The 27,109-nt window shown below is 47.0% G+C and overlaps 2 protein-coding genes across 2 annotated transcripts; one reads left to right on the plus strand and one right to left on the minus strand.

Moving 5' to 3' along the window:
- The first annotated feature begins 409 nt into the window (after nt 1-409).
- Nucleotides 410-746, plus strand: LOC149336315 (uncharacterized). The gene has a single exon (XM_089554121.1). The coding sequence runs from the start codon at nt 410-412 to the stop codon at nt 740-742; it is 333 nt and encodes a 110-aa protein (XP_089410247.1). The 3' UTR covers nt 743-746.
- Nucleotides 747-6,111: 5,365 nt separating this feature from the next.
- Nucleotides 6,112-26,941, minus strand: LOC149336316 (uncharacterized). The gene is made up of 9 exons (XM_089554122.1): nt 25,378-26,941; nt 23,396-23,651; nt 22,217-22,232; nt 19,545-19,697; nt 17,606-17,885; nt 15,832-15,992; nt 12,720-13,066; nt 10,429-10,822; nt 6,112-6,426 (listed from the first exon to the last, which is right to left on the minus strand). Exons 1-9 carry the CDS (start codon nt 25,586-25,588, stop codon nt 6,112-6,114), a joined length of 2,133 nt encoding a protein of 710 aa, XP_089410248.1. The 5' UTR covers nt 25,589-26,941.
- Nucleotides 26,942-27,109: the final 168 nt, after the last annotated feature.

Consider the following 27,109-nt stretch of genomic DNA (forward strand, 5'->3'; position numbering starts at 1 on the left):
GAGCTTTCTACTAATGGTATATATACTCATTCGGTAGCAATCCCGGCTAGCTGCAAAGTGAAAAGCAAGCTTTTGTAGCAAAGTTTCGGCACAGCTAGATTTACCAAAAGATAATATTCTTTTTACCATACTCAAGCTTATAGCTGCGGCCGCATTTGACAAAGTACAGCACTGAGTTCCTGCATGAGTGTTCTGGGAATTTTGTGGCTTCACATGTGCTGAAGCGAAAAAAAAAATCCTAATGGCATATAGCTTTATGCCCGCTGCATGCGCACACGTGATTATAAGTGTTTTTGGGTCTAAGCAAAGGTTGCTGACGAAATGGTGGTCACCCCGCTCTGTTAAAGGAATTTTCAGTACCCTCGTAGCAAGCAGGTCGGACCTTAGTTGCCAGCGGGTCTGCCTTAAAATGCAGGTGTTCGTCAACGAAGCGGTGCGCTTCGTCAAGAGCTCCAACAACAAAAAGGATGCTCTGGCATTCGAGTCCCTGCAGAACTCGTGGACGGATCTGAAAGACCTGAACCCGGATGGTGACGATCGCGACAAGGCTCGTGCCAAACTGCAGATCCGTGAAGCCCGCATGAGGCTGGCCCTCAACTACTTCATCTTCACTGGCATCGTCAAGGCAAAGATAGCCTGCCACCCGCATCCAAAGAAGAGGGCCAGGTTCAGCAAGCTGAGTAAGGATGCGCAGGCTCACATCTGCTCTTACCTCAGCCTCACTGACGTCATGGACATCTAAGGCACCATCACTTCTGACGGACAGCCTGCAGTAAACACTACCGCCAGCTGCTGTACTAGTGAATGAGTACATGCTACCGCCAGATAATCTTTGGGAAAGCATCTCAGCGCTACTGAAGACAGCCTGTCTCTGTAGGCGTGCCCTCTACGCGTCTCATCTCATTATGTTGCTTGACTCTGACACCATTCTGAAGTCTTTTTATATGCTTTAAGAAATTACATACTATTAGTGACTCATTTTATGGCTTCACTACATTCATCATAGTTTCCAAGCGGCTGTTTCCTGACCGATCGCCGCAGCGCAGGACCGCTCTTCATCAGCGTGCCTCAAGCTCTATTGACCAAGAACCTACATGGTTCTAGTTTTTGACCTAGGCATTCTGAAATGTTTTAGCCTAGTAACTTTTCTTCACGAGCACTATATTATCCTTCATTTTCGACATGTGATCCAAAGTGTTCACACTTCTTTTTTTGTGGACTACTTTTACTAATGTATACTTTTAAGAATTTTTTTATGTGCAAGGCGATTATATGCCAGCGTTTTGCGCACGCCTTTTTAGGTGGTGAATTGATGAACCAGGTGTATAAAGCATTTCCGTCATTAAATCAGCTCACCTGCTCTTATTTGTGCAGTTTATTGAGAGGCCTGGAATGTTGAGCAGCCATTTCACGGTTGAATTCGTTTTGTTGCCAACGATATAGAATTGAGCTCAGGTGTGCATGTTCGATTTAGCAGTGCTTTATTGTACAGTATTTTTGCTCTTTTCTTTAAAAATAAACTGCATCCTGTTGTGTCCTCCTCGTGCAAATTTTTGGCTACCGGTTCAGCGTCCAGACAGAAGAGTTGTCGTGAGTGCGGGCAATAATATTGCTTCGGAGGCGTACACGACGCCCGCAGGGGAGTGGTTCTCCGGGAAAGCATTCGATATATCCAGTGAAGAGCCGAACGATGTTGTGTGCGGGAAAGTTTGGTTCTTCAATAGAATGCCACTGACTGCTTGGCCCTACGCACCGCCTCGTGGCTTTCGGCAAGTGTACCCAACGCAGGAAGAGCCCATGTACTCATCCTCTCTGGCCGAAGGAGTTTCGATATTGATTTCTCTTGTTTAGAGCCTGTACATCAGCGCCATTTGTTCTCAGACTATTTTACGGCTGCTAAATATTTTGAAAGACCTTATCTGGCGCAGATGACAGGCGCAGCATTCTCATTTCAAGCAGAAACATGCATGTCCTAAGCCCATACCGGAGGCTTAGAGGAACAGGGTAGATATTCCAACACAAACTAACCTTCATCGAAATGTGAATGCTAAGCGCCTACACCGGATACACTTTCGTGAGATGTCTCTATGTAGCAAATTAAAATCAACAACTGATGTTTTGCAGGTTTGGAATTGTTAGTTGTCAACAGGGAAGAACTTACATTGCATTCGCTTAAAATTCGTCCCGCCACTAGACTTCAGCCACCTTCGTTACGACCGCACAGCACGCACAGGATGCCGTTACACGCACCGCCATGGCGCGCCAGGCTGCTCACGCTCGTCTCTCCGCATCTCAAATGAAGCAGAAGGCCATTTACGACGACCGCCAACGTCTGGAGGCCCACTTCTCCCCGGGGTCCGTCTCGGCGCGTTCGGTTGTCTGAAAAGGTGCTCTCCGGCACACCGGCCCTTATCAAGCCCTCCGCCAGGGGACTGAAGTCCCGTACAAAATTAATCCGTGACGTAATCCACCCGCCCAGTGACTGCTGTCATTCATGTGGCTGGCCTCAAACCTTACCACGCCCTTGATACGCAACATATAAATACCGGCGCAAAACAGCAGGACACACGAAGAACGAGGACACACAAGCGCTGACTTCCAACTGACGTTTAACGGGTGAAATAATTGTCAGCGTGCCTTCAATCGCCTTGTCAGATGAGCAGTTGCGCTTCTTGAAGTGACAAGCAAAGATATTCTCTTTCTTTTTGTTTTTTGTAGCCAGTATTTAAGCCCATTTTCACCCATTAAACGTCAGTTGGAAGTCAGCGCTTGTGTGTCCTCGTTCTTCGTCGTGTGGCCTGTTGTTTTGCGCTGGTATTTATATCTTATGGATCACCAACTAGCCCGCACCCTTACCCTACTTGATTCGTCTTCACCTTGGCACCGGGACGGTGCTTTTGCCGACGGAAATCATGTCCCGGTCGTAGTCCTGGACAAAGAAGATAATGAAGTGTTCTGCTTGTGCGGGGTTGACGAGGAGAATAAAGTGTGTTCGGGCACTGGGCCCTCATTATATGGCTCATTGATTGTGTTTTGCTGTATACATATGCAATCCCTTTTTCTAAATATATTTCTTTCCGTTACATTATTTTGTAACAGTAACAAACGCTAGTTATTTGCGCCAGCTGTGCGCGTTGTGTTTGCGAGGGCTCGTTTGTGTGTCCCCGAGACTCGCCCGCACTCAGTAAGCGCGATCAAAAAAGCATTACACGAATTCTGAACGCAAGCGTCACGACTGTGGCAACAGCCCGCTTTGTGACACTTGAGGTTGAATTTGGCATTTGAGGCGGATGGAATACTGGAAATTATTTTTTTTTTCCGGCTTGCTCCGCTTCCCTTAGTCAGACGTCCTGCTTCGTACGCCGGGTAAGTTAGCAATGTGGTTTATGCATTCAGTAGTCTTTCTGCACTGGACACACTCGCTTGAAAGCAAAGAGGCTGCACCGGAGTGGAGCAGCCACCCGCGTTCAGCATCAGGGCTAAAATCACCGGGAACTACATGGGCGTACTTTCTCTTACTGTGCACCATACAACTGTTTCCGCAGCTCCGCACAAGTGGATGCGCAGCGTTGCAACAAGGGATAACACTGAAAGATCTTTTGATGTGGACCCTAAACTACGGAGAGAGTAAGTGCAAGGAAAGCCACAAGTTTGCTGCAATTTATTTTCTGAAGAAAATACATCGTAAAAGGGACATGCGGGAATTACAAAACGACACTTTGTTACTGAGCGCCCCGTAACTTTTAGACATGCAGTTATGTTAACTTTATATTTAGGTTGCTTGGCCCACCACATGTGCACTACCCCCAATTGAAAGTTGACCTGTGTGAGTTCTTTTTTTAAGCAGCAAACAAGAGAAGCAAGAAGTTAGCCTTGGTGAATTTGAAAAAGAGTTCCTAAAAGAGAAGAAATTCTCCAGGCCACATTTTTCAAACCTCCGCAGCTCAATCAGCATGATCTCCTAAATTAATGCAAGTGTTTAGTTATTACGATTGGTTATAGCTTTTCTCTCATGTATATTTAAATCTTGCGCCCCGGGCTTTTAATAATGTTATTTTACTTGTAGAATTGTAGCCAAACAAGACACTCTGGTGCTTTGGAAGTGTTAAACTAAAGATAAATGCTTTGTTGGTTGCTCTAAAAAGAGCTGTACTAAGATATTCTCCTCTTTAGGATAATATGAACTAGCAAAGAAAGCCCCGAGTGCCGATTATCACGCCGAAGACGTCAAGAAGGCTCTGGAGCGACGCACGAAGTGCCAGAGGTGTGAAAGCTTTGCGCGTTTACCAAGGCACCCACAACAGAGCAATTAATAAAACAATGGAAGATAAAATGTAGGAACTGAATGAAAGGACTTCAGAACCTCAATCTCGCACTCTCTCCGGCAGGCAAAAAAAAAAAACTATCTGCGTAACACTCAGAATGGAGTCTAGCCGAACTGGCGTACACTCCAATTAAGAACCATGTGTTCTAAGATGTCCGCTCAACAAGTGCGAGCGAAACAGCAAAAACTTTCAATAAAACAGATAAAAGGTTCGAGGAAGGCAGGAAGCTCGAAAGTGTCGCGCAATCAGGCTATGCACTGAGTGCGGCTGTGGATCAGCCTAGACTATAGTCGGCCACAGAAGAAAACAGTGCCAGATTTAGTTCATGTACAATGTCTGCCTGATGTACAGGCTCGCAAAGATGGTCTTTATGTCCAAGAAGCCAACTTCATGTGCATTCATTATAAGCATTAGTAATTCCTGGATTTGAGTTTGCCTCTTGCAGCGTCTCATTTGCCTCGGGAGATGGCGTCAAATGCGAAATCTTGAACTTCTAAATTTTATTAAATTTCTCTGTGTTCCTCTCCAGCTCACCTTTTCATATTTGATGAACGGGACACAAGGACAGTGCAAAATAATGTTGCAATATTTCTTTGATACTGAGAACTAATAAAAATTTGGAAATCGTCTCGTCATTTTATTATATTTGTGAACAAGTGGTACAGCCATCCTAGAGAACTTTTGGCGCGGTTGCAACGCAGCAAATGCAGCCGGGAGATGGCAGCCACTCGGCCATCCGGCGTTTTTATTCAGCTTCGAATATGACGATATGCTTACAGAATAAGCGGCGGACAAATGTTCGCTTGCAGTTGCCTCTACAAGTTAATGTCATCGAAACATATTTCACTGCAGCATCCGAGATATCAAGTTTCCAGTGAAAGCATATCATTTCGCAAACTACACAGTGTGCTGCGTCAATTCATATCGTAAGAATGCACAGGGTAAAAGTTGGCTTAAGAGGTAAAATAATTCATTTTGGGTGGAAGAAACAGCGCGAAAGGGACGGAAGACAAAGATGAAGGAAACCACAGGGACGAGTGCTGTCCCTTTCGCGCTGTTTTTTCCACCCAAAATGAACGTATACCAACTCGCCCAACTTTCCATTCTACTACAGGTAAAATAATGATGCCTAAAAAGGTGTTGTATAAAGGTGAATTAAGAAACCAACTAAAAAATATATACTGTGCTGGATGTTTGGAAATCAGTTATAATGCAGTACCCGCGAGCTCAAGCTTAAGAGCAAAATGGACAAGTGGAACGCTGCTGATACGCACTCTCGTGTCATCACAATCTCTTGTCAGTTCAGTTGGAAACATGCAAACCAAGTGAGGTTGGCAAAATGACACTGAGTGCCCCTAGACCAGAGAACAGCCATGAACGAATCCGATGAAAAGCCCCTTTGAATTCCTTTTGTGTTTTGGGCGCACTTCTTGAATTAACACACTGGACGAAAAAAATGATTTTTAAGAAATACGGCTACAAAGGTATGAGAAATAAGAGCCCTGCAATAGCCACAAATAAAAATACCTGTAGGATTTTTAAACCTAAATGCTCATCAAGTGGGTCTAGAAAAGTCAGATTGGCAGCTAGCCTAGAAAATAGATGACACAGGTAAATGGAGATCTCGGAAGATGCTGTTGCCCTGCTGTCAGTTATGATAAGGTGGCTCGTGACCAAGATCTCCGGCCGGTGACAAGTTTGCGTAACAATGTACATCACTTGAGCTTTACTGTTTCCCGAGGGGTGCATGCCCCTACGAGCGCCTAGATGTCCATAATAGGAGCGCCTAGATGTCCATGACGTCGGTCACGCTGAGGTAAGAGCAGATGCGAGCCTGCAAATCCTTGCCTAGCTTGTCGAATCTGCACCTTCCCCTCGGATGAGGGCGGCAGACTATCTTGGCCTTGACGACGCCCGTGAAGATGAAGTAGTTGAGAGCCAGCCTCTTGCGGGCCTCAACGATCTGCTTTCTGGCACGAGCCTCGTCGCCTTTGCGCAGGTCCATCAGGACATTCGTGGAGTACTGTAGTGTCTCAAAGGCAAGGGCTTCTTTTTTCTCGTTGGAGCCATTCACAAAATGTACTGCTTGATTGACGAGCCCCTGCGTTTTTGAGAAGGTGTAGTTAGGCAGGTTACGTGCGCACAGAACTCAAAACGCCTTTGCAGAAAAGCCTGGAATCAGCGATCTGCTGCCAATCGAGTTTCATCAGAATTTACATAATAAAAGGAATTAATGCACTGCGAGGTCTTCTTTTGTAAGTGACTAAACCCGTTCGTTGAACAGAATTCAAAGTCCTGCGAAACCTGTGGTTAGTACCTGGAAGTAAGCTGAGTGTGGCGCAGGCTGGGGTAAGGAGCCTTCTGTAGGCACCCGTTCGGGAACTTCATTGCGACCTTCACTGACGTTTACTGCGGTGACCTCACTCTTTCATACAGAGCAGAGCATCAAAATTGAATACATGACATTGGAGTTTTGCAACTCGAGCAATGAAAGAGCCCTCATCAATTTTCCTGAGTATATCTGACTCGAAGACCTATGGATACACGGCACATTCATGAAAGTCTCCTAGGCAAACGTGGGCAGCATTCTTCTTAAGAGGCCAAGGTGGGAACGGCTGATTTACATTGCGGATGGCTACGCCCTTTACTCCGGAGAAAGTGTCTTTTTAAAGCAGCCGCTAGCAAAATCCCCACATTTTTCTTAGGCTCTGAAGGGGCAAGAAATAACTACTGTTGTACAGTCCCGGCATGAAGAGTTCCTTCTCTCAAGGTCACCTGGATCCCGTGACTGCACGTAACATGCTCTAGACAACGCCTGATCTCCGGACCAAATGAATAATACGGCTGTAGCCCACTTATATATCCCCAAAGCGACAAGCGGGCAACCGCTACGCTTAACCAGAGATGTGAATTTAACTGATACATTGTCAGTTCTCATTACCAGCTGTTTTTTTTCTGGTCAAAACAATGGCTGGCCAAAGCTGTACTACAGTGCAGAGCACCCATGTCCTTAAAAGCGTACATGCATGGCCGCGATGGTAGGATGAAAGTCTCTTCAATGCCTTAAAAAACGAACTAGGCACTGTGGGATAATCATGGTGCCTTATTCGGCTTGGTATCATAAAAAATGGCTGAGGCTTAGCTAAGGTTAAGCCTGGTCAGATGCGAAGCATATTGATGGCTAGGCTTGGTAATACATGGCTTTCCTTGGTTGAATACTTGGTCATTTTAATACAACCACTAGAAGTGTAGCAAGGATTGCCGTGGCAGCTATATACGGGTTCATCGGTGAATTCAATGCAGAGTGTACAACCGCTGCCCCAGCACCGGCTACAACATCATTCTTGGCACCCATGGAAACACCTGGCCGCCTCGTAAGTGCCCGGAGAGCGAGGCAAGCTCAGCTTTATACCGCTGCTGTAGCGTCACGTGGTCAGCTGCAGCGCCTCTGATGTGGAGCCTCCACCGCCGCGGCCGACCGCGCGAGCCGGCAGCCCATCTCTCCTCTGCTGTGACGTCATGTTGTCACGTGGTCAGCCGCCGCGCCTCTGATGTGGAGCCTCCACCGCCGCGGCCGACCGCGTCAGCCGGCAGCCCATCTCTCCTCTTCTGTGACGTCATGTTGTCACGTGGTGTCACGTGGTCACGCTAAAGGTCAATGGTAGCTCCACCGCCGCGCTCGACGGGCTGTAGTGTAGTTCTAGTAATATGCTTCGCATAAAAGTGGTAAGGGTTTAACGTAGTTAACCCGAGTAGACGTGCGGAATCAGGTGTTCATGCTTCAATTGAAGGATGACATTTCAGCTCCACATTATGGGTATGATCGATAGCTTTATTGAGTTAATGCCTATATATGCAGTATTGATCATTCTCTACTTTACATTCATTAATAGCTGGGAGCCCTCATACCACTCCTGGCGCATCGGTGCAGCGTTTAAGAGCTGCGCCGCTGCCCTGCGATAGGAGGTGCCACCACCGGTAGGGATTGTGCGACCCATGTTGCTCTTCCCGAGCAACCTCTCGCGACCAACCATTAACTGCCAAGTTTGCTCACAATTCAATGGGCAGCTTGTGATGACACAAAGTGTTTCTTGACATTGGTGGCGGGACGGCCATCTCTTATTGGTTGCAGCACGCCCAACGCTCCCCAGAAACTAACCCGACTTTATCCGAGTTACTCCGAAAGCAGAAGAAAACATTCTTTCTCAGGGTTGGTACGTCTAGAGTAGTACTTTCGGACTAAAAAGATGATAACCTAGGTAGAACGCATGACCTTGTAGATTTGTACAGGGCCTGTCATGTGAAAAAGATCACAGGAAAGACATAGAATCCGACAGGGCCCTCATCTCTCGGAGAGAACAAAACCAACGTCTGCAGCTTTGTGTCTCGTTACACTGGCTGACGAAGATGGAACTGAGTGGCAAAAGATTCGTTTAAAGATGATTAAGATTAAGATAGCCTCTAATGCGTACACGGTTAGAGACGCATGTGAAAAGATGCTGCTACATTTGTTTTAAAAAGACCGAAAAAGTTCACGAAAGCAAATAAATGACCTAGCAAAAGAAGGGAGACCACTGTGGGCGGCGCAAAAGAGCACGAAGAATCAATTTCGACCGCCTCAGAGCCTTTGACACTCGCCGACGTTCTATAGTACACGAGAACGTTTGCACTTGGTATGACCACACAGGCACCAGTGTAAACGGCGGAGAGATAGAGCTGCGTGCTTAGGCACCCGACTTTATCGGCGTTTAACATTGGAAGAGGAGGAGGACGGGATGCGATGGGGTGAGGTCAATATCTTCCTACATTGGGCTCGCCAAGGCCTCGACGAAGTGACTGAAATTTTTTTGCGCGGCGGAGTAAGTTGGTTATGCCTGTGCCATTTGCACCAAGAAAGGGCAAAGAAAAAATCGATGTAAAATAAAAGAATTCGGGAGGCTTAAAGTTCTTTTTCGGTTTGCCACGAACCGATGCAGAAAACGCTCACTATACATAGTATGCACTGATGCCGTTGGCTGCACACTGAACTATTTTTCTCATGAATCAAAGTTCGCAGATGACTCCTAGATACACGTCCAATTTGTTGACCATCGTGGAAGAGAGAGCGGCAAGACGATTTCGTGCGCTACTCTCAGACCTTCTGACCCGTAGTGAGGGACGCCTCTAGCTTGAAGAAGATGTAGCCTGGGGCCGAAACTTGCCACCGTATAAGGACAGAGCTGAGGTAGGCGCTGCGTTGTTTTGAAGCTATATGCGTGCGACTACCTCGTTCTGTCTCGACCTCCTAACATCTCCAGTCCTAACGTTGAACGAGCAGTTTCGAAGTTGGTTGCTGTCAACAAAAGCATGCTAACAAAACCGAGTCAATGAGCCACCTACTACAACCAATCGTGCACAGTACGTGTACAAATGAGGATAAAAAGGAATATAACTTTTGCATCCATTCCCCCTTTTCTAAACTTTAATTTTTTTTAACCGACAAATACCGCTTTTATAGAATTTGCGCTGTAAAACTACCCGAAAAACAGCAATTTGACAAAAACGATATAAACGCCGAAAAACATAAGACAATTTTGGTCATAAATAAGCATCGGAAAGTTCACGGCCTACATATAGCTAACGAAAATGTGCTCTGGCATTCCTATAGGGGACTCCGACATACTTGGCATGTGCTCAGAACTGTACTACATTTCACTCTAGGAACAAGACCTTGTCACTTTCGTTTGACAGTCACCTACCTCAGCAATAAAATATTTTTAGCGCTGTGGTTTCGCTGACAGCGCCGTAATGCATAAAGGGCGCTCATGACGGCTTTGTGTGCCAGTCATTTTGACTCTAGTCTTCAGCTCTGCCGCCCCATCATTCGCAGCTGAACCACCATGAAAAACGGACACTGCCAGACACCAGTCTACTTCGAAGATCTAGTGCTTGTGTCAAGGAGGGCAGTGGCGGTGGTCCCATACTACGTAGATTACCGCTATGTATCATCTGCACAGTTTGCTGCGCAGACCCTTCCTCACCCTGAACTGTCCAAACCCGCAATTCTTTGAATGAAAATCTTGTCTCAACTTTAAGTATTCGGTTCACTCGAAGAATATTTTACCTCGAAACAGGTGAAAGAGTTCTTGAGGCAAGCGAAACAACCACTCAACCTGTTGCGCCTCAGGGCGTCCAAGATGACGTAATCTGAGGCACGGTTGCTATCTTGAAGATTAATATCCACGTTGGTGAGAAAACGGTTGCGAGGTACGGCCTCCTTGAGTTCTCGGCAGACGGTACGAAGCTGTGGGAATCCAGCGGTGTCTTCCTTGTCCAGTTCCACTAAAATATTGTTTAGCATGCGGTTCTGCTCCACCAGTCGGGCCAGAGCCTTGGCTGACCTCTTCTTGAACGTAGCCTTGTGTATCTCGAGGACAGAGACGCTTCGATTCTGCTCCAGTGAACGCAGCACGCTGACGATGTTGTTTTCAGGCCAGTCTAGGTACAGGCTCAACTGCCTGCATGGAACAAACGGGAGACGCTTTGAACATGTACACTATAAACTAGCGGCACTAACTTCGGGAAGCATAGCACTACCGCGGGCAAGTAACTACTGCCAGCGAAACACCAGCGAAATCAGAACAGAAGAAAGAACTTATAAATGATACCAGTCACTAACATATTCAAGGCCGTCACGAAATTTTCCCTTGACTTAAGCCGTCGAGTGGCATATGAGACTATTTTTCGCTCAAATAAAAGTTTTAAAATGCCACATAAAAAGTTATTCTCAATTTCTGTTCTTTGATGCTTTCCACCCTTCTGAGTTTCCGTATTTTGTTTATGCGTTGCATATTGCAGTCACTCAGTTCAGCCCTTGGGCGCGGCCGGGCAGCCACCAAACCACGTGACGTGACGTCACGACAGCCGGAGGAAAAGCTGGGCCCCAACTCGCGCGGTCGCGCGCGGCGGCAGCCACCACCTGACTCCCGCTCCTCCCGCTAGAGGCGCTGCGCCGGCGCGTGACGTCACGGAGGAAAAGCTGCTGAGAAAATCGAGTGCCGCCAAGCAATACTTCGCGCAAAAAGACCGCGCAATATGCAATGCATTCTTGGCTTAACCAAGCTAAGCCTGGACATCTTTTTTTTTGCTTCATACTTCAGTCTGAGCAAATATCGGAGCAGATTCAATCAATCTTCTCTTGTCCAGCAATTGAAGCTGCTAACTGGACTAGAATTATGCATGCCGATTCGCTGAATACAAGCGCTGTTATTATAGTTTAGAGTTCGAAAGCAGGGAATTCTGGGGGGCGTTGACGTAACATCACGCGTGCTCCCACGAACGAAGCGTAAGGAAGGCATTTTGCAGACAGAATCGTCACTCCCCGAGTGCTCCCTCCCTATAAAGTTGCTGATAAATGAGCGGCTGCCAGATACCGACGAACTTCCAGCGCACAGTCGGCTTTCCACTGAAACCGTGCGAACTCTTTCTCTGATATATTTTTTAAACGGTACCTAGGATGAAGAGCACCGCTAATACAGTTGAGTCACTTCCAATGTACATAAAGATGAAAGATAGGTTGGGCAAGAAAAAGGCTAACAAGTGAGGACTAGACGGGACGGAACATACAACTATGGTTTATTCGAAGAATAAGCAAGTTTACTTACTTGTACCAGAAAAACCTCAGATTGCAAACTAACGCAGATATGAGAAAAAAAAAGGAGTCACGAAAACGCGCCTTCGAGGAAACAAACTTCGCTATTGTAAATTCGTATCGATGTTTCAGTGATAAAGTCTTTAGCTCTTGATAAAATACGCTTCGACAAGTTCTCTTCCTGTTTTCTTTTTGCACACTTTCGCATAATCTTGTTTTGTTTTAATAAACAGTTGCATTTGTGCGCCAGCAGTGTTTCGATAGGTGATGTTGCTCCTGGTTTTGAATTGTCCTCTTATGCTGAGGTGTCTATCCGAGCTACAGGCTGTATCAGTGAACCGTCGATCGGACTTTATATCACTCAAGTACGTTCCTTCGAAGGCACGCTGTCGTGGCTCCCCCTTTTTCTCATATCTGCTTTTGATACCGTTCTGAGCCTGTGCTGGCAAAACTAACCTTCCTTGTTCTTCAAATAAACCTCTTTACGCTCGCGTCGTGTTCTCCTGACTTCTGAAGGTCTTTATAGCTCGAATTTTCGATTGCCATCAACCAGCTTGCCCAACAACGTTTACTGCTCAACTTTCGCTGGCATCCCGCCATATCTCCAGCCGCTCCAGCGATCCTCAGTCAAGCGAGGGAGAGATGCGAGTCTAATGCGGCTTGGGTCCATGCGCATTGTAGGGGCGAGTCACGGCCGTGATATCGTTCGAAACCCAACGGATGCGGAGGCATTAAAAAAAATCATAAAAACAGACGGTGCCCACCTGACGTACTTGGTCTTGCCGAGTGCATCGACTAACTGTTGGACGACAGAGTCTTCCACAGTGCTGTAGCAATGAATGCACACTGACTTAACGTTCGTGCCGGTAACCAGTGGCTCCAGGAGGATGGCTGCTTCTTCTGCAGTGCGCGTGCCCAGATCCAAAAAGTAGTTAGAGATTCCGAACAATCCTCCGGCTTGCGAGATACACAACGGGTGCAGGTCGTAGCAGTTCACTTGGACGCGTGAGGAGACATCGATCTCTCGGAGGATGTTGAACAGTGTCGATAGAAGGAACTGCGGCAGCCAGCCGCTCAAGTCGAAGGCCAACGTCTGCAGCGTAGAGTTCACCTGGTTAAAAAAAGCATTTATTACCGGACTCTCTGGAAGAAAATGCGGTAAAGAGCGGACACGCTCATGCATTGCGGTAGCATTAGAGGGGGGTCCGAAAGTGAGAGACAGATTATTTCGGCAATTTGAAAACTATAGATAGACCACTATGCGGTTTTCATCATCATCATCATCATCATCCTGACTACACCAACTGCAGGGCAAAGGCCTCTGTCATGTCTCTCGAATTAACCCTGTCCTTCGTCAGTTGCGGCCACCATATTCCCGCTAATTTCTTAATCTCATCTGCCCACCTAACTTTCTGCCGCCTCCTGTGCCTTCTCTTGGTATCCACTCCGTTACCCTTCAGGACCAGCGGTTATCTTGCCTTCGCATTACATGCCCTGCCCAAGCCCACTTCTTCCTCTTGATTTCAACTAGGATGTCATTAAGGCGAGTTTGTTCTCTCACCCATTCCGCCCGCTTCCGATCTCTTAACGTTACACCTATCATTTCTCTTTCCATAGCTCGCTGCGTTGTCCTTAACTTAAGCTGAACCCTCTTTGTTAGCCTTCACGCTTCTGCCCCATAGGTAAGTACCAGTAAGATACAGCTGTTGTATACTTTTCTCTTGAGGGATATTGGTAAACTGCCATTCATGATCTGAGAGAACCTGCCATATGCGCTCCACCCCATTGTTATTCTTCTAGTTATTTCCCTCTCATGATCCGGATCTGCGGTCACTAACTGCCCTAAATAGACATCCTCTTACTACTATGACTTTTTTTTATTAAGTTATCTGTAACAAAACTATATTTACCGCTAAAAAGTGGCCGTTCAGTTGTGTACGTGAAAGAAGGCTTTAAACAATTTTGAGGGATAAGCTTTTTGAGTCGGAAGAGCGCTTTTTTTTTACATAGTATTGTCAGAGGCGTAGCACACCAGACCACATCTAAGACGTGTTAACTCACTGGCTAGGTAGCTAATATGGAATTGTTAACTTTTTAGCTATTACTATAACGCTCCTTCATTTTGAGAGCCGTTTAACCCACCGGAATCGATATCAACATCAGTGTTAAATATTTCGAAAAATCGGTTACCGTCCCCGCTGTGACCCAACATATTTTGGCTACATTGCGCCAAAATGCAGCCGTTTTCGAGAAGCTTGCAGGCAAAGAAACCTCTCCAGTGCAAATAACTATCGAAATAGCCAAAATTTGTTTAGCCACTACGCTGAGGGTAAGCGCTTTTTTGAAATTCTAAAAAAAATATGGAAATTACATACTGTGGGCTCCACTATTCTCAACAATAAACTAGCAGTAATAGTTAAAATGTTAACTATACAGTATTAGCTAACCAGCCGGACAGTGAGCACCTCTTAGCTGTATTCTTATTCACTACACCGCTGAAAATGTCATACCGAAAGAAAGAACGCTTCTCAATCAAAAAGCAAATTTTTTAAAATTCTGTAAAATTTCAGTTGACACACAATGTATATGCAATAGGAGTACCCCCTTTGTATCAATTTGGCGATAATTGTCACTTAGATGTTAACCCTTAATGGCCCGAAACTACTCCGCCCGTTTGTTTTTTTTCACAATTTGTAAGCACTCGTTATTCACTGTACGCCGGCTAATGGGTTTCAAAGGTTTCTTATAACCTACGGTTTCTTGTATCTTGTACACCATCGATTACGAACCGGGAAAAGGGCGACGGAATAACTTCCAAACGTTGGGTTTTCCGGTTCACGCAAGCATGTCAAAAGTGGCGAAATTTTCGTCAAGTCGCGTTTCTGTGGGACAGTTTTGTTTGATCACATCATCAGGACGCCATAATCTCTGAACTACAGCGACACGTTCGGTTGGTTTTAATTACGCACTTTTGCCGAATTGCATTAGAGAGAACAAACGCCCGTTAATGATATCCTAGTTGATAGATAGATACAGAGAGAGGGAAAGGCAGGGATGTTAACCAGCCAATCAAGAGGAAGAAGTGGGTTTGGGCAGGGCATGTAATGCGAAGGAAAGATAACCGCTGGTCCTTAAGGGTAACGGAGTGGATTCCAAGAGAAGGCAAACGTAACAGGGGGCGGCAGAAAGTTAGGTGGGCGGATGAGATTAAGAAATTTGCGGGAATATGGTGGCCACGGCTGGCGAAGGACAGGGTTAATTGGAGAGACATGGGAGAGGCCTTTGCCCTGCAGTGGGCTTAGTCAGGCTGACGATGATGACGATGATTAGTCGTATACACTTTAATCTTTATCTATACAGATTTCAGGTAGGTGTATTTCATCTAGACATTTCTCTAGACATATTTCATGTACGCTAAAGAAATTTTTCAAAGCGCTGCATGGGTGCCGTCATACTGCTCGTCTTAGCGTCATAGCGCGAGCTTTTCAGATCTGTTCTGAACAATCCGCACGGCAAATATCCACACAGGCATACACGCGTTCGAAAATTATATTCATGTGCGCGAAGTACAGATTGGCTGGAGTGCTGTTCTATGATGTCACTCATGAAAATTCGCCTCTGCGGGCTCAGGCAAATACAAAAGACCTGCTGGTGCGCAGTATAAGCCATTTCGATGGGTGCGCTGTCCTATCAGTAGGCATCAAAGCGCATTGTTGGAGGCTCCTTCCGTGGTGTGCACGGTTGTTAGACACTGAGGACTACTTCAGTTATTCGGCAATGGTTCTTTACTGTACAGCGGACATCCAACGCAAATGTGCTAATGGTCGTGCGCCTAAATACTGAGTATCAAAATAACAACGATGTATCCCAACTCACTTGGAGCGCGCCGACGAGGGAGCAGATGGACGAGATGGGGATATCGTTACTCCTAACGTCGAGCACCCGCAACCGAGAGTCGCGCCGAAGCTGGGATGCCGCGTTGGTAGCGAACACCTCGTTCAAGCCGCACAAGAAGATTCTGAGCTCCACCAGGACGCCTGTGCGGAGAGACAGGGACGGTCATGCTGGAGGTAGGATATGCCGTCCTTGGGTGTTGGCGCGCAACTTGAGACAAGTCTTTGGAAAACTGCTGCTGACCCGGAGAACTGCAAAACTGCTAACTCCATAATTAGGAGTCGCAGCACCGTTAGAGTTTAGGCACATAAAACTTAGGAAATTAATGAAAAAGCGGAGACAAAGAAACAGAGCATAAAAGAGGATTGACACAATGGGTGGTTTTTTTAGCCTTTAAAGATTTTTATCTCAAGAGCAGATGCGTTGGTGTGGCCTGTTGAGATGACAAGAACGCGGACTTCGTGTGACTCACGTAGATCAATACCCGCCGTGTCGTAACTGCATTCGATGCGGGTGCTCATATGGACGTCACTTTGTACTAAAACTGTGATAACTGCCTGGCTGGGGTGATTAGTGTTAGTTTCGAGTACATCACTTCTGCCGGCGTGCAGTCTCCATCCGCGCTCACTGATCATGGAGTCTAGCATCGGGATCCATAAAAACAGGGGCACCAAGTGATGAAAGAAATTCAGCAGGAAAATGGAAAGACGATTAGGATGGGCGCTAATGCAAGATTTGAGCGCAACACTTCACGTATTTTCACGTCGTCTGCCACAGGTAGAAGATGGTGTGTTACTCTGCTAGCCACCCTACGCGATCTTCCCGTGGCAGGCACCTTCTGATTGTCAATTCCTCCGCTCTAACACTGGCAAGTAGTAGCAGTGCGAAACACCACCTGTCACGTGACGTGTTACGCCGACTACGCCGACAGCGACGCGGAACGCAGGAACGTGCACCTAAGAGCTCAGCTTTAAAATCTTCTACAGCGTTTATAACAAAACCGTTGCGGAATACAGCACCTTATTAAGTTCTCCGTACCGCCGGAAAAAAATTTAATGCATGAAATTCAATTGCCGGTCCTTTAAGCCCCGCCGGTATGCGATAACTATCTTAAAACTTAAAAGGAACAAATGAAAAAAAAAAGTAATGAGAGTACTACTCACTCGTTTCTACTGGTTTTGTCCCCAATTCGTACCTTATATATCTTTTCTTTATGGGCTGCGTCGACCCGTTCATGGGGTTGTATACTTTTGTCTCCAGGAAGATTAGTAAGCTTCCACTCATGCTCTGAGGGAACCTGTCATATGGAGCCCGACGAAAATGATTAAGCTTAAATTAAGGACAGTGCAGTCAGCCGTGGAAAGAACAATGATAGGTGTAATGTTAAGAGACTGAAATATAGCAGAATATAGACTGAAATATAACCAACGCCTGTTATTTACATCCTGGCGGAAATGAAGAGGAAGAAATCGGCTTAGGCAGGGCATGTAATGCGAAAGCAAAGTAACCGCTGGTTCTTAAGGTTAGCGGCGTAGATTGCAAGAGAAGGGAAGCGTAGCAGGGGGCGGCAGAAAGTTGGCTGGGCGGATGAGATTAACAATTTTGCGGAGATACGGTGCCGGCAGCTGGCAAAGGATAGGGTTAATCGGAAAGACATGGGAGAGGCCTTTGTCTTGCACTGGGCGTAGTTAGGCTGATGACGATGATGATGAACCATTTTATGAATCGTGTGGAGAGGATAACGTGAAGTTCTTGCCTCCGATAAGCGCGGCATAAGCCCGCTGCAGACGCGGTTCGCACGATGCGCTACCGAAGAATTGGAGGTTTTCCAGGCAGCTGGTGGGTTTAGGCGGTGGCGACACAGCGGCGTCGGTCACACTCGCGTACGAAGGCTGAAGTCGAGTCAGGGCGGCGGCCATGGCCTCGATGTCCTCGGCGAGGATGGCAAAGAAGCGCACCATGAGGGACTTGAGGCTGGAGCTCTGTACCGCAGCCCGCAGCACGGCTGAGGGAGTGTGCTGTTGCGTGCCAGCGATCTGCCGCCAGAATGAAGAAATAAATGCAGGAGGTGTATTGGGAAGATCGGCTTCGCGGATCCACATTTCAAGACGACGAGACCGCCGTTCGCGTCTTGAAGACATGGCTGCACCATAAGTAAAAAGTCCGGTAGAAGGCAGGCATGCCTGCCCTTGGTCATCGGTGGGGCAAAGCCATACACAATTTGAAACAGATTACATTCATATGCAATCTTCTGCAGGCATACGGCTGCATTCTTTGGAAATTTCGCTTTTTATTGAACATTGTTCGAGGAAAAAAAATAACGGACGTCACTTTTTGCACACCTTTGCTCGAAAAAAATTAATTTGGATCTAAAACTTAATGTTCGAGATCCACTGGTGCACTGTGTAGTTCGCACAGCAATAATTAGTCCACATATATTTGTTTAAAGATGCATGAAGTTAGGGGATGAAATTAAATTTCTTCTTGATTAAAAATTTCTTGCTTATAATGCCTATATTTATTGCATACAATTAAATTTCTTGCTTATAATGCCTTCAATTTACGTCTGGCAACACCTCTTCATAACAGACCCATCCTGCAGGCACTCGTCTGTCTATGCGTCCACATCGTTGAAGCTAACAAGTCTTTAGATTACTGACAATGCCCCTACAGATGTTGAATTGCAAATAATATATGGGCAGTTTGAAGTGAAAGGATGGGAGCCATGTGCATTTTAGAACCGACACAAGTAAGAAAAGATGAGTAAACAGGCTTGGAGAGAAACAGTGTGTTCCAGTTAATCCTTTCGATATTGGGAAATCGGGTTGATACACCAATGTGAAAAATGGCGGTAACAGCACAGAAAGTGATCTGAGATTAGAAAATGGCGGAACATGACAGTTTCGGCAGGCGGAGGATACAGCTAAGTGGAGAGATGAGAGTGACAACGGTCCAGTAGTGCAATTAACCTCACTGACCATGACGACGAAGTGAGATCTGCCCATGCTTCACCTTTTCAATACTCGCTCTCCTGCTTCGGTATGGCTTTACTCGTTCTAACAGCACCATATCACGATTCGCTCTCCCCTGGCAGCCTATTCATGCGCCTATGAATACTAGGAGTAACGTTTCGTTATTTAGCGGGTAAAGTCATCACGGCAAGTTGCATGATACCTCTTTTTTGTCGCGCCAACTAGTGACTTTTAAATGACGGGAGGAAATGATGGAGGGAATAAAAAAATTGAGTTGTAAAAGTTACTCAAAATAAGCATACAATGTTTCAGTTCCAACCGTGGATTTGGTTTGGTTTGGTTTATGGGGTTTAACGTCCCAAAGCGACTAAGGCTATGAGAGACGCCGTAGTGGAGGGCTCCGGAAATTTCGACCACCTGGGGTTCTTTAACGTGCACTGACATCGCACAGTACACGGGCCTCGAATTTCTCCTCCAAAGAAATTCAGCCGCCGCGGCCGGGATCGAACCCGCGTCTTTCGGGCCAGCAGCCGAGCACCATAGCCACTGAGCCACCGCGGCGGCTCCAACCGTGGATTTCATGCATGCATAGAATACTGAACACTGATGGGACTTTTGAGGTTGCAGTGTGGAAGGGGGTAGCTGCATACCTAGCGCCAATCAGTGCCCAGTCATAGATGGCAATCGTCAGTGCACATCAACAACTCCTGCCGGGCTCCTTACCTCCAGGCTTTCAAGAACGACGTGGTTTCGGAGGACATGTGCAAGAGCTTCGCCCTCCCGTGCCATCACGAATTGTTCTGTGAGCTCGAGGGTCGCAACTGTCCTGTTTTGGGCCAAATAGTCCAGGAACGCAGCAGCATCCTTATCTTTAGCCTGCAGAAGCATTAAGTCCGTGTGAACAATGCATAAGGCCTTTATATTTTCAGGCAACGCACGCGAAATACACACAGGAAACAGATAGCTGCTGGGAACGAAGAAAGTTTGCATTCATGTCGCCTGACTTACAACAGGATTACAAGTGCCTCTGGGTAATAACTTATCACCTTTATTCTTGTAACTTTTTTTTAGCATCGCAATCTTGAGGCAGTCTCACGTGCTCTTCTTTCAGTTCAAAGAGCAAGGCGGCGCCTGCTTGGGTGTTCCACCGTTCTTCAGAGTCTATAGAAAGCTATAGAGCCATTTTTGCATTCAGAAACCGCAAATATACTTTTGTCTTCGGGTATATGCGCACTTGTTTCCTAAGCGCCATTGTCTATTAAGCGCCTACTAAGAGCTTTTGTCTACTAAGCGCATTTGTCTACTAAGCGCATTTGTCTACTAAGCGCATTTGTCTACTAAGCGCATTTGTCTACTAAGTACATTTGTCTACTAAGTACATTTGTCTACTAAGTAAATTTGTCTACTAAGTACATTTGTCTACTAAGCGCATTTGTCTACTAAGCGCATTTGTTTACTAAGCGTCCGAGTATCTAGTTCTTCCGACCATAGTGCATAAATTGCGTAAAGCAGCGCCAAGCTTTTGCCCTGAAGAAGTCCTCTCAAGCCCTCAATGCAACAATAAAACAAATCGAGCGAAACCAGTGCGATAGTTCCTTACTGGAGTCTATGTATTGCGGAATAGCAGACGCTTACACATATACAAAGTAAATGACTGCATGTCGGGCGCTTTACCTCCACGTAGTTCAAGGCGATGCACTTCAGAGTCGGGGTACGTAAGAGGTAGTTGCCCAAAGTATGCGCCACGTCCTCGTCAAAGAGGACGCGCAATATATGCAGTCTGTGGAGGACTGGAAGGCAGATCGCCGAGTGGGACCACGTGAGCACATCGATCGACTGCTTCTGCTTGAAGAGGGAACACGAGAGAGTGAAAAAAAAAGAAAGTCATCCAGTGCTAAGCTTCGTGGCGTGGCGCACTAATTTCCGGCGAAAGCTATTTTCCTGCACCCGGTTATGCGTTGCTTCAGGAAGTGTTAGTAAGCCGCCGATGCACCGTCTGGTTCTCGAGCCGATGAGTTTCATGATTGGTAGCGCGAACGGTAGTGCCTTCAGTGCAGCTACGATGACCTGACGCTACTGAGCGCGGCGGTGGGTGAGAGTTTCATCAGCCATACCACTAGTGGGATTACAAATGGCGCGCTCGGCGCCTATCTTTGTAAAACAGTTTTGGCCTCTAAAAGTGCGTGGATAGGCCCCGTATTTGGTTGTTTACTGTAGTTTGTGGGTTTATTGGAGTTTAACGTTCCAAAGCGACTCAGGCTATGAGGGACGCCGTAGTTTAGGGCTCCGGAAATTTCGACCACCTGGGGTTCTTTAACAAGCACTGACATCGCATCTAGAATTTTGCCTCCGCCGCGGCCAGGGTCAAACTCCCGTGTTTTGGGTCAGCAGCAGAGCGCCACAACCACTGAGCTGCTGCGGCAGTTTGTTCATTGCAGTAGCAAAGAGCTTAACTTTTTACGGACAGAACAAGACGAAGAGACGCCACAAAGAGCGAGCACTTTTTGGTGTCTCTTAGCTTTGTTTTGTCCTTAAAATGTTTAGCGAGCTGCTGGTATCGTGGCTGCGACTTTATTCTGTGCGTGGCGCTACTACCTGCTCTTTTCATGGAGAATTCTGATCGCAGATTCAGCTTAGTTTACTGATCAACGTTTTCTGTTCTTTTCACAGCAAGACTACACCAAGGACCGATCGGAATCGCGTGTTCCCAAGGCAAATTGGGAAAGCTCGCCGAGCCAAGAAGGCATCGTGCAGCAGCCGGGACGGCTCCAGTTAAATAAGCGGATTTGACCGGGAGTGTTTGCGTCGAATGCTCGTTTGTGGTGCGCTTCTTTACAGCACTTCACTATCTACCGTTCCGTAGCAGACATCACCGAGCGTCACAGGATTGGTACGGCTGGGGCACAAGTGCTCGAAACACTGATTGGTGCGAGTACTGTCCGCCGGATTAAGGCGCTCGAGTTGTTGGAGCGCTTCAGATCTCCGATCGGAATTCACCACAACTTAGGCTTCGCGACTGTCCTCCCACCATCTTCTTCTCCCTAGTACTTGCTTAGGCCACGCGTTGGCTCGGGTGTTGCACCAGCTATGCTGTGCTACAGTGGAAGCTCCGTAAAACAGCTTTCAACGTAAAAACGTATTGAGGTCTCTGGACCTCCGTTCGCGTGAAAATTAGTTTTATAATATAGTGTTAGCGTATGGGCTGTTCCCAGCTGGTTGAAGCATGACACTAACTCTATGCTGCAACAGTCGGCAGACACAGCAGTACAGCTCACCGCGGTGGATTCGTGGATCCGTCCACCTGTGAACTCGACGAAGCCGACTCCCGCTCCTCCATTCTGCAGGGCATGCCATAAGATAGGCATCTCGTAGAACGTGGTAGTATGGTGCATCACAACACGGGTCACGCACCTGCAGCATCGTAGTCCTACCATGAACCCTTCTGCACCGCAGGGTGGTTCTTCCGAATAACGTTTTCGGAAGTTAGCGCGAAATAAGGACGAGGGACCGATGAAAGAACACATAAAACATTCACGAGCGCTCGTGAATGTCTTATGTGCCCTTTCTTTCTGTTCCTTGTCCGTTTTCTGCGCTAACTTCTTCAGAAAATGCATCACCAACTAGCCCGGCAGCTTGCCCTCCTGTTCCGGATAACATTTTAGAGGGAGCACACTACAGGTCGCCCTCGGGAGCACCCTCAGTGGATGCACATTCGGACACCCGCCGGTAAAAATGCAGTATCACCTGGGAGCGCAACATCTGTCAGGACAACACGACTGCGAGGTGGATGCACTAACCCCTTGGCACCAGATACAGTGGCCTAGAACTTACAGCGTTAGGCGTTCACACTCTGTCCTTAGTTTCGCGCCGTTGGCTTCGGCGCCCTTAAGCCCACTGCCGGGGAACCACAGTTAAAACTGCACTTTCGGGCGCTCACAGTGTATTGATTTCACAAAATAAAAACGAGAGAGAAAAAATAAGATGCACCTTCAAAGCACCCCCTGCTTACGACGCGGATGCACTAACCAGTTTGTCCCTCGGCGGTGGCCGAGTGGCTATGGCATTTACTACCCTATAGCGACTCAAATATGTGTATACCTTTGACCGCTATCTCATGGCCGCTAACCCTTGATTATTCTTATGAAAACAAAAACGAACTGTTTCTAGTCTGAACATGATGAAAAGCGCCCGAATCATAGCTTTCAAATTCCTCTAAAAACAAATACTGAAAACAAAGCTCCTTAGATAAACCGCTGCTGAGACAGGCATCCAGTCAAAGCGAGGCTGTTACTTCACGTTTTCATCCCACGTAACCTCCTCCTGCTCCTCGTGATTCATGCTTATGCTCACGAATTCGCTCCAAGTCTGACTGTAGCAGTGTGGCAGTGCGAGCTAACCTGCACCAAATCACTGAATCTATTTCGTGTCAAAACACGTGTGGAAATAATGCCTAAATAAGCATAGCGTTGGCAGATAAATTTACAATAATAACAATCTGTGCCAGTCTACAACATCGAAAGAAAGCAACACATGACGGGCACGACCTGCCCAGGTAGGTCACGTGCACTGCTCGCCTGTGCTGCCGCAGAAGCAAGTGCATGAGTAGGGACGCTCGGAGAATGTCGCGGCCATCCGGGATGCTGCTCTCGGGCCAGGTGGATCCCTCCAGCGTCATTTCGCCCCACGTGTGCTCGCACAGCTCGATGCAGTTGCGACACAGCACGCGGTTCCACGGCTCGAGCTCGGACACGAGCCAACACTGCTTCTCGCCCGGTTTCCACGTGCAGGGCCGGTCGAAGCTCTCGCGGTCCCCGCCGCCACCTTGAAGCGCTACGCAGGAATATGGAAACGTACTGGCAGGGATTGGGTTCGGTTTAGGAGCCCCTGTTCGCAATACGATAGGTCGGTTTACTTTCGTTTGAATCGGAAGATAACCGGATAACTTCATGATGGAGCGACAGGTTCTGGACACCAAACGTACTGTTCAGAATCTGTATTTGATGCTTAAATTATTCAAGAACGCTCATATTTCGTGGTTTGGCTCCTGGGGTCAGACGTCCCAAAGCGACTCAGGCTATGAGGGACGACGAAGTACCTACCACATGGAGTTTTTAATTGGCAGTGACATTGCGCAGCACACGGGACTCTAGCATTTCGCCTCCATCTAAATGCCATCAATGCGACCGAGATCGAACCCGCGTCTTTCGGGTCAGCAAGCGAGCACCACAAATAAACACTCTCGTATTTGGAACCTTTCTTCCCTCGACAATGCTACTACTCTGGCAGCTACAATAGCGCGCGGTGTAACACATCAGAATCAATATGATAACCTCTATCTTGACCTGCGGAGAATAAATGCTTAACGAACGCTTGATTCTGCAACAAAGCAGGTGGGAAAACATCATTATGACCACCCTTCTTTCATCAATACTTGAGCGTCGCATTGATAAGTGTAAGTGACCTCACATCAAGAAATATTTATTGGTCTTGCTGGGCTGAAGTGAGAGTGATGACGTTCGTGTACTGGCTCTCACTGCACAATCCTTATCTCAGTTGAGAAATGAAAAAAAAAACGGCATCGTCACTTGCACACTGATCACCTGCGTTCCACAGGTGGCATCGGAGTGTCCCTCTTTTAAATACCTCTCATCCTTTTCACCCAGACAACGTTAATGTGCCGCAAGAGTGGGTGTCTACGTGTCTTTCTCTTCATGACGTCTCATAGAGTTTTTGCATAAAACCATTTATTCCGTTCGAGGATGGACAGCGCTATATCGTACGCGCACTCCCTGCAGTCCAAATCACGATACCTGCAAACAACTGCACCTGGAACTACTAATTTGAGCATTTATCAGGTTAAAACCACTGCAGGGAAAACGCCTCTACGTCTCATTTCTAGTTTGTCATGTGCTGTTCCAGCAAGGATTACTCTATTAAAGCATGTTCCGTGATCTCACCGCTATTCCAAGATGTTTGTAGCTGCAGCTGCCGGTTTCCTCGCTTGGTATCGAATCTCCTTTGCAGCCGAAGGCGGTTCCTTGTTTGTCTATTCAATGTAACGCTCATGTTCATGCCCTCTTCTTGATTGCAGATGGGATAAAATTAACAGGTCCGCTTCATAAGTGCACAATGCTGTCACTCTCTCCTAACGTGGCCCCTCTTACTTTCCTCTGCATAGTTTCTTGCGCGGTCCTTCATATAAGTTTCCTTTGGCTTGGTTTATGGGGATCTAACGTCCCAGAGTGACTCAGGCTACCAGGGACGCCGTAGTGAAGGGCTCCGGAAATTTCGACCACCTAGGTTTCTTTAACGTGCACTGACATCGCACAGTACACGAACCTCTAGAACATGGCATCCATCAAAACTCGACCACCGCGGCTGGGATCGAACCCGCGTCTTTCGGGTCCGCAGCAGAATGCCATAACCACTAAACCACAGCGGCGACCCTTCATACACGTTTCAAAGGCTACAGCAAAACCTATCACTTTGAACTCCACTCATACCTCCATAAAAACAGGCAAGACGCCATTTCGCTATTTGAAAGAATTGTGCTTACCGGAGCCACCACGACGGCCCTTGGGACCACGGGACGACGATGACGAGGCAGAATCAATCGATGATCCCATGCCGAGAGTGCGGCCTAATTCGCTGAACATGTCGGTGACATCCTTATTGGTGGCTTTGGTGATCGTGCACAATCCCTGGAGTGTGCTTATGTATTTTTCAGTGACGACACCAAGGCGTCTGTCCTTCTGTGCGGTTGCCATGCTCTGCAAATCAAGTCGAAAAAGTGAAGGCGTAACGAAGATTCATAACGCCTAAAACGCCCATGAGCGCTACGTATAGCTCCAAGGTACGCTCAGACCCGAATTGACGTACATAAAAAGTGATACAAGGAAGCGAGATGATAGATGAGAAATCGGAAATCTGCATTTCTTACCGCACTTTTTTAGGCTATGATGAGTCATTTACAACGGTTGTTGAAACATAAAGGAAGCACAAGATTACAGCCTGGTTTCTTTAACAGCCGTTCAACAATAGCGGATGTCGGTAGTTGTTCGCAGTGGATTCTGAATGCATCATAAGGCTGCAAACGAAGATATGACACGTGCGTCATTTAACGGTAGCTATTTTTTGATTTGCAACGATGCATTCATTGATAACAAAGCTGGAATAGCTATAGCTGCATCGGAGATATATCTGGGTGAGCCGGTGTCCTTGATTAACATAAAGCTCAGCGAAGTCATTACAACGTGACCTCACCCCCACCTATCCAGCGTTTTTTGGGCCAGAAATTAGCTCATTACGCCCTTATAATGATAAAAAAAGTTCTGCATCTCAATGCTACCTGTACAAGCTGTTAGGGTTCGTATTGCTTAATACCGCCTGCATAGAAAGTGCAGTTTCATCCCACCAATGGTTTTCCGCTGTGGCTGAGGCCATGATGATAGGCTTCAATACTTGTTGCTCTTCGTTTAAAAGAAGTGCTCCGCTTCTAAAGCGGGTCCACGGTACTGAGGTCGCAAGACAAAATGTTTCCGGTAGTATCTGTTACTGAGCGACCACTACGATTGAAGCAGCTCACGACCCCTGCCGGTTTCCAACAACCTGCGCTCACAGAAGATTCCTTTCGTTCTCCAGGATGACAGATAATTAAACAGACGGATAAATGATATGAAAGTTTTTTCTAGCGCGACGGCCATGTTTGCCGAAACAGAAGCGCGTACAGGTAGGAGCACAAAAAGAATATAATGGGCATCCGAAATGACGTTTGGAATTCCTCAGCTTTCGGAAGATGTGCTACATAGTACTGTGCAATATTATCTATGGTGTGAACGCTTCCCTGCATGGCGGATCGTCTACACCGCAAAATTCCTTCTGAATCAACGTTGCCGGCTTGTCAGCCGTGCTCAAGAAGTGAATTTTATTTCTGAAGTTTAACGTCCTGAAGCGACGCATAGGCTAGGAGGCTCGGGATTAGATTCCGATGTCGGCTAACTGGCTGCGACATGGTAAATAGCGCAAAAAAAAAGAACAACGAAAGACACACGCTAGACGTCAGCTGAAGTTTATTGGTTATGAAAGTTCAAGATGCACAACGCTCCTAAGCGTCTACTCGAGAAACTTATACAAGGTAGTATGCTATCCCCGATGCGCAACAAAAAAAATATCACAACACTTCCGAACGTGTGCTTTTCGGAAGGTTGCAGCCAATTAATCAAAAGTACCAGCTAGCCCAACATTTTTCAATCGGTGTTCGTCATGCCGCGGGTGAAATGGGTGCCGGA

This window comes from Amblyomma mixtum, chromosome 7, assembly GCF_055824585.1.
Source record: "Amblyomma mixtum isolate Tamu chromosome 7, ASM5582458v1, whole genome shotgun sequence".
NCBI classification, from domain to species: Eukaryota; Metazoa; Arthropoda; class Arachnida; order Ixodida; family Ixodidae; genus Amblyomma; species Amblyomma mixtum.

Excerpts from the sequence above, each read along its gene's own strand:
- LOC149336315 (XM_089554121.1), top strand. The coding sequence starts at position 410 with ATGCAGGTGTTCGTCAACGAAGCGGTGCGCTTCGTCAAGAGCTCCAAC.
- LOC149336316 (XM_089554122.1), bottom strand. The coding sequence starts at position 25,588 with ATGGCAACCGCACAGAAGGACAGACGCCTTGGTGTCGTCACTGAAAAA. Across the intron at positions 13,067-15,831 it reads CCCTCGTCGGCGCGCTCCAA|GTGAACTCTACGCTGCAGAC; the intron begins GTGAGTTGGGAT and ends TTTTTTAACCAG. Across the intron at positions 6,427-10,428 it reads ACTCTTTCACCTGTTTCGAG|GGGCTCGTCAATCAAGCAGT; the intron begins GTAAAATATTCT and ends TCAAAAACGCAG.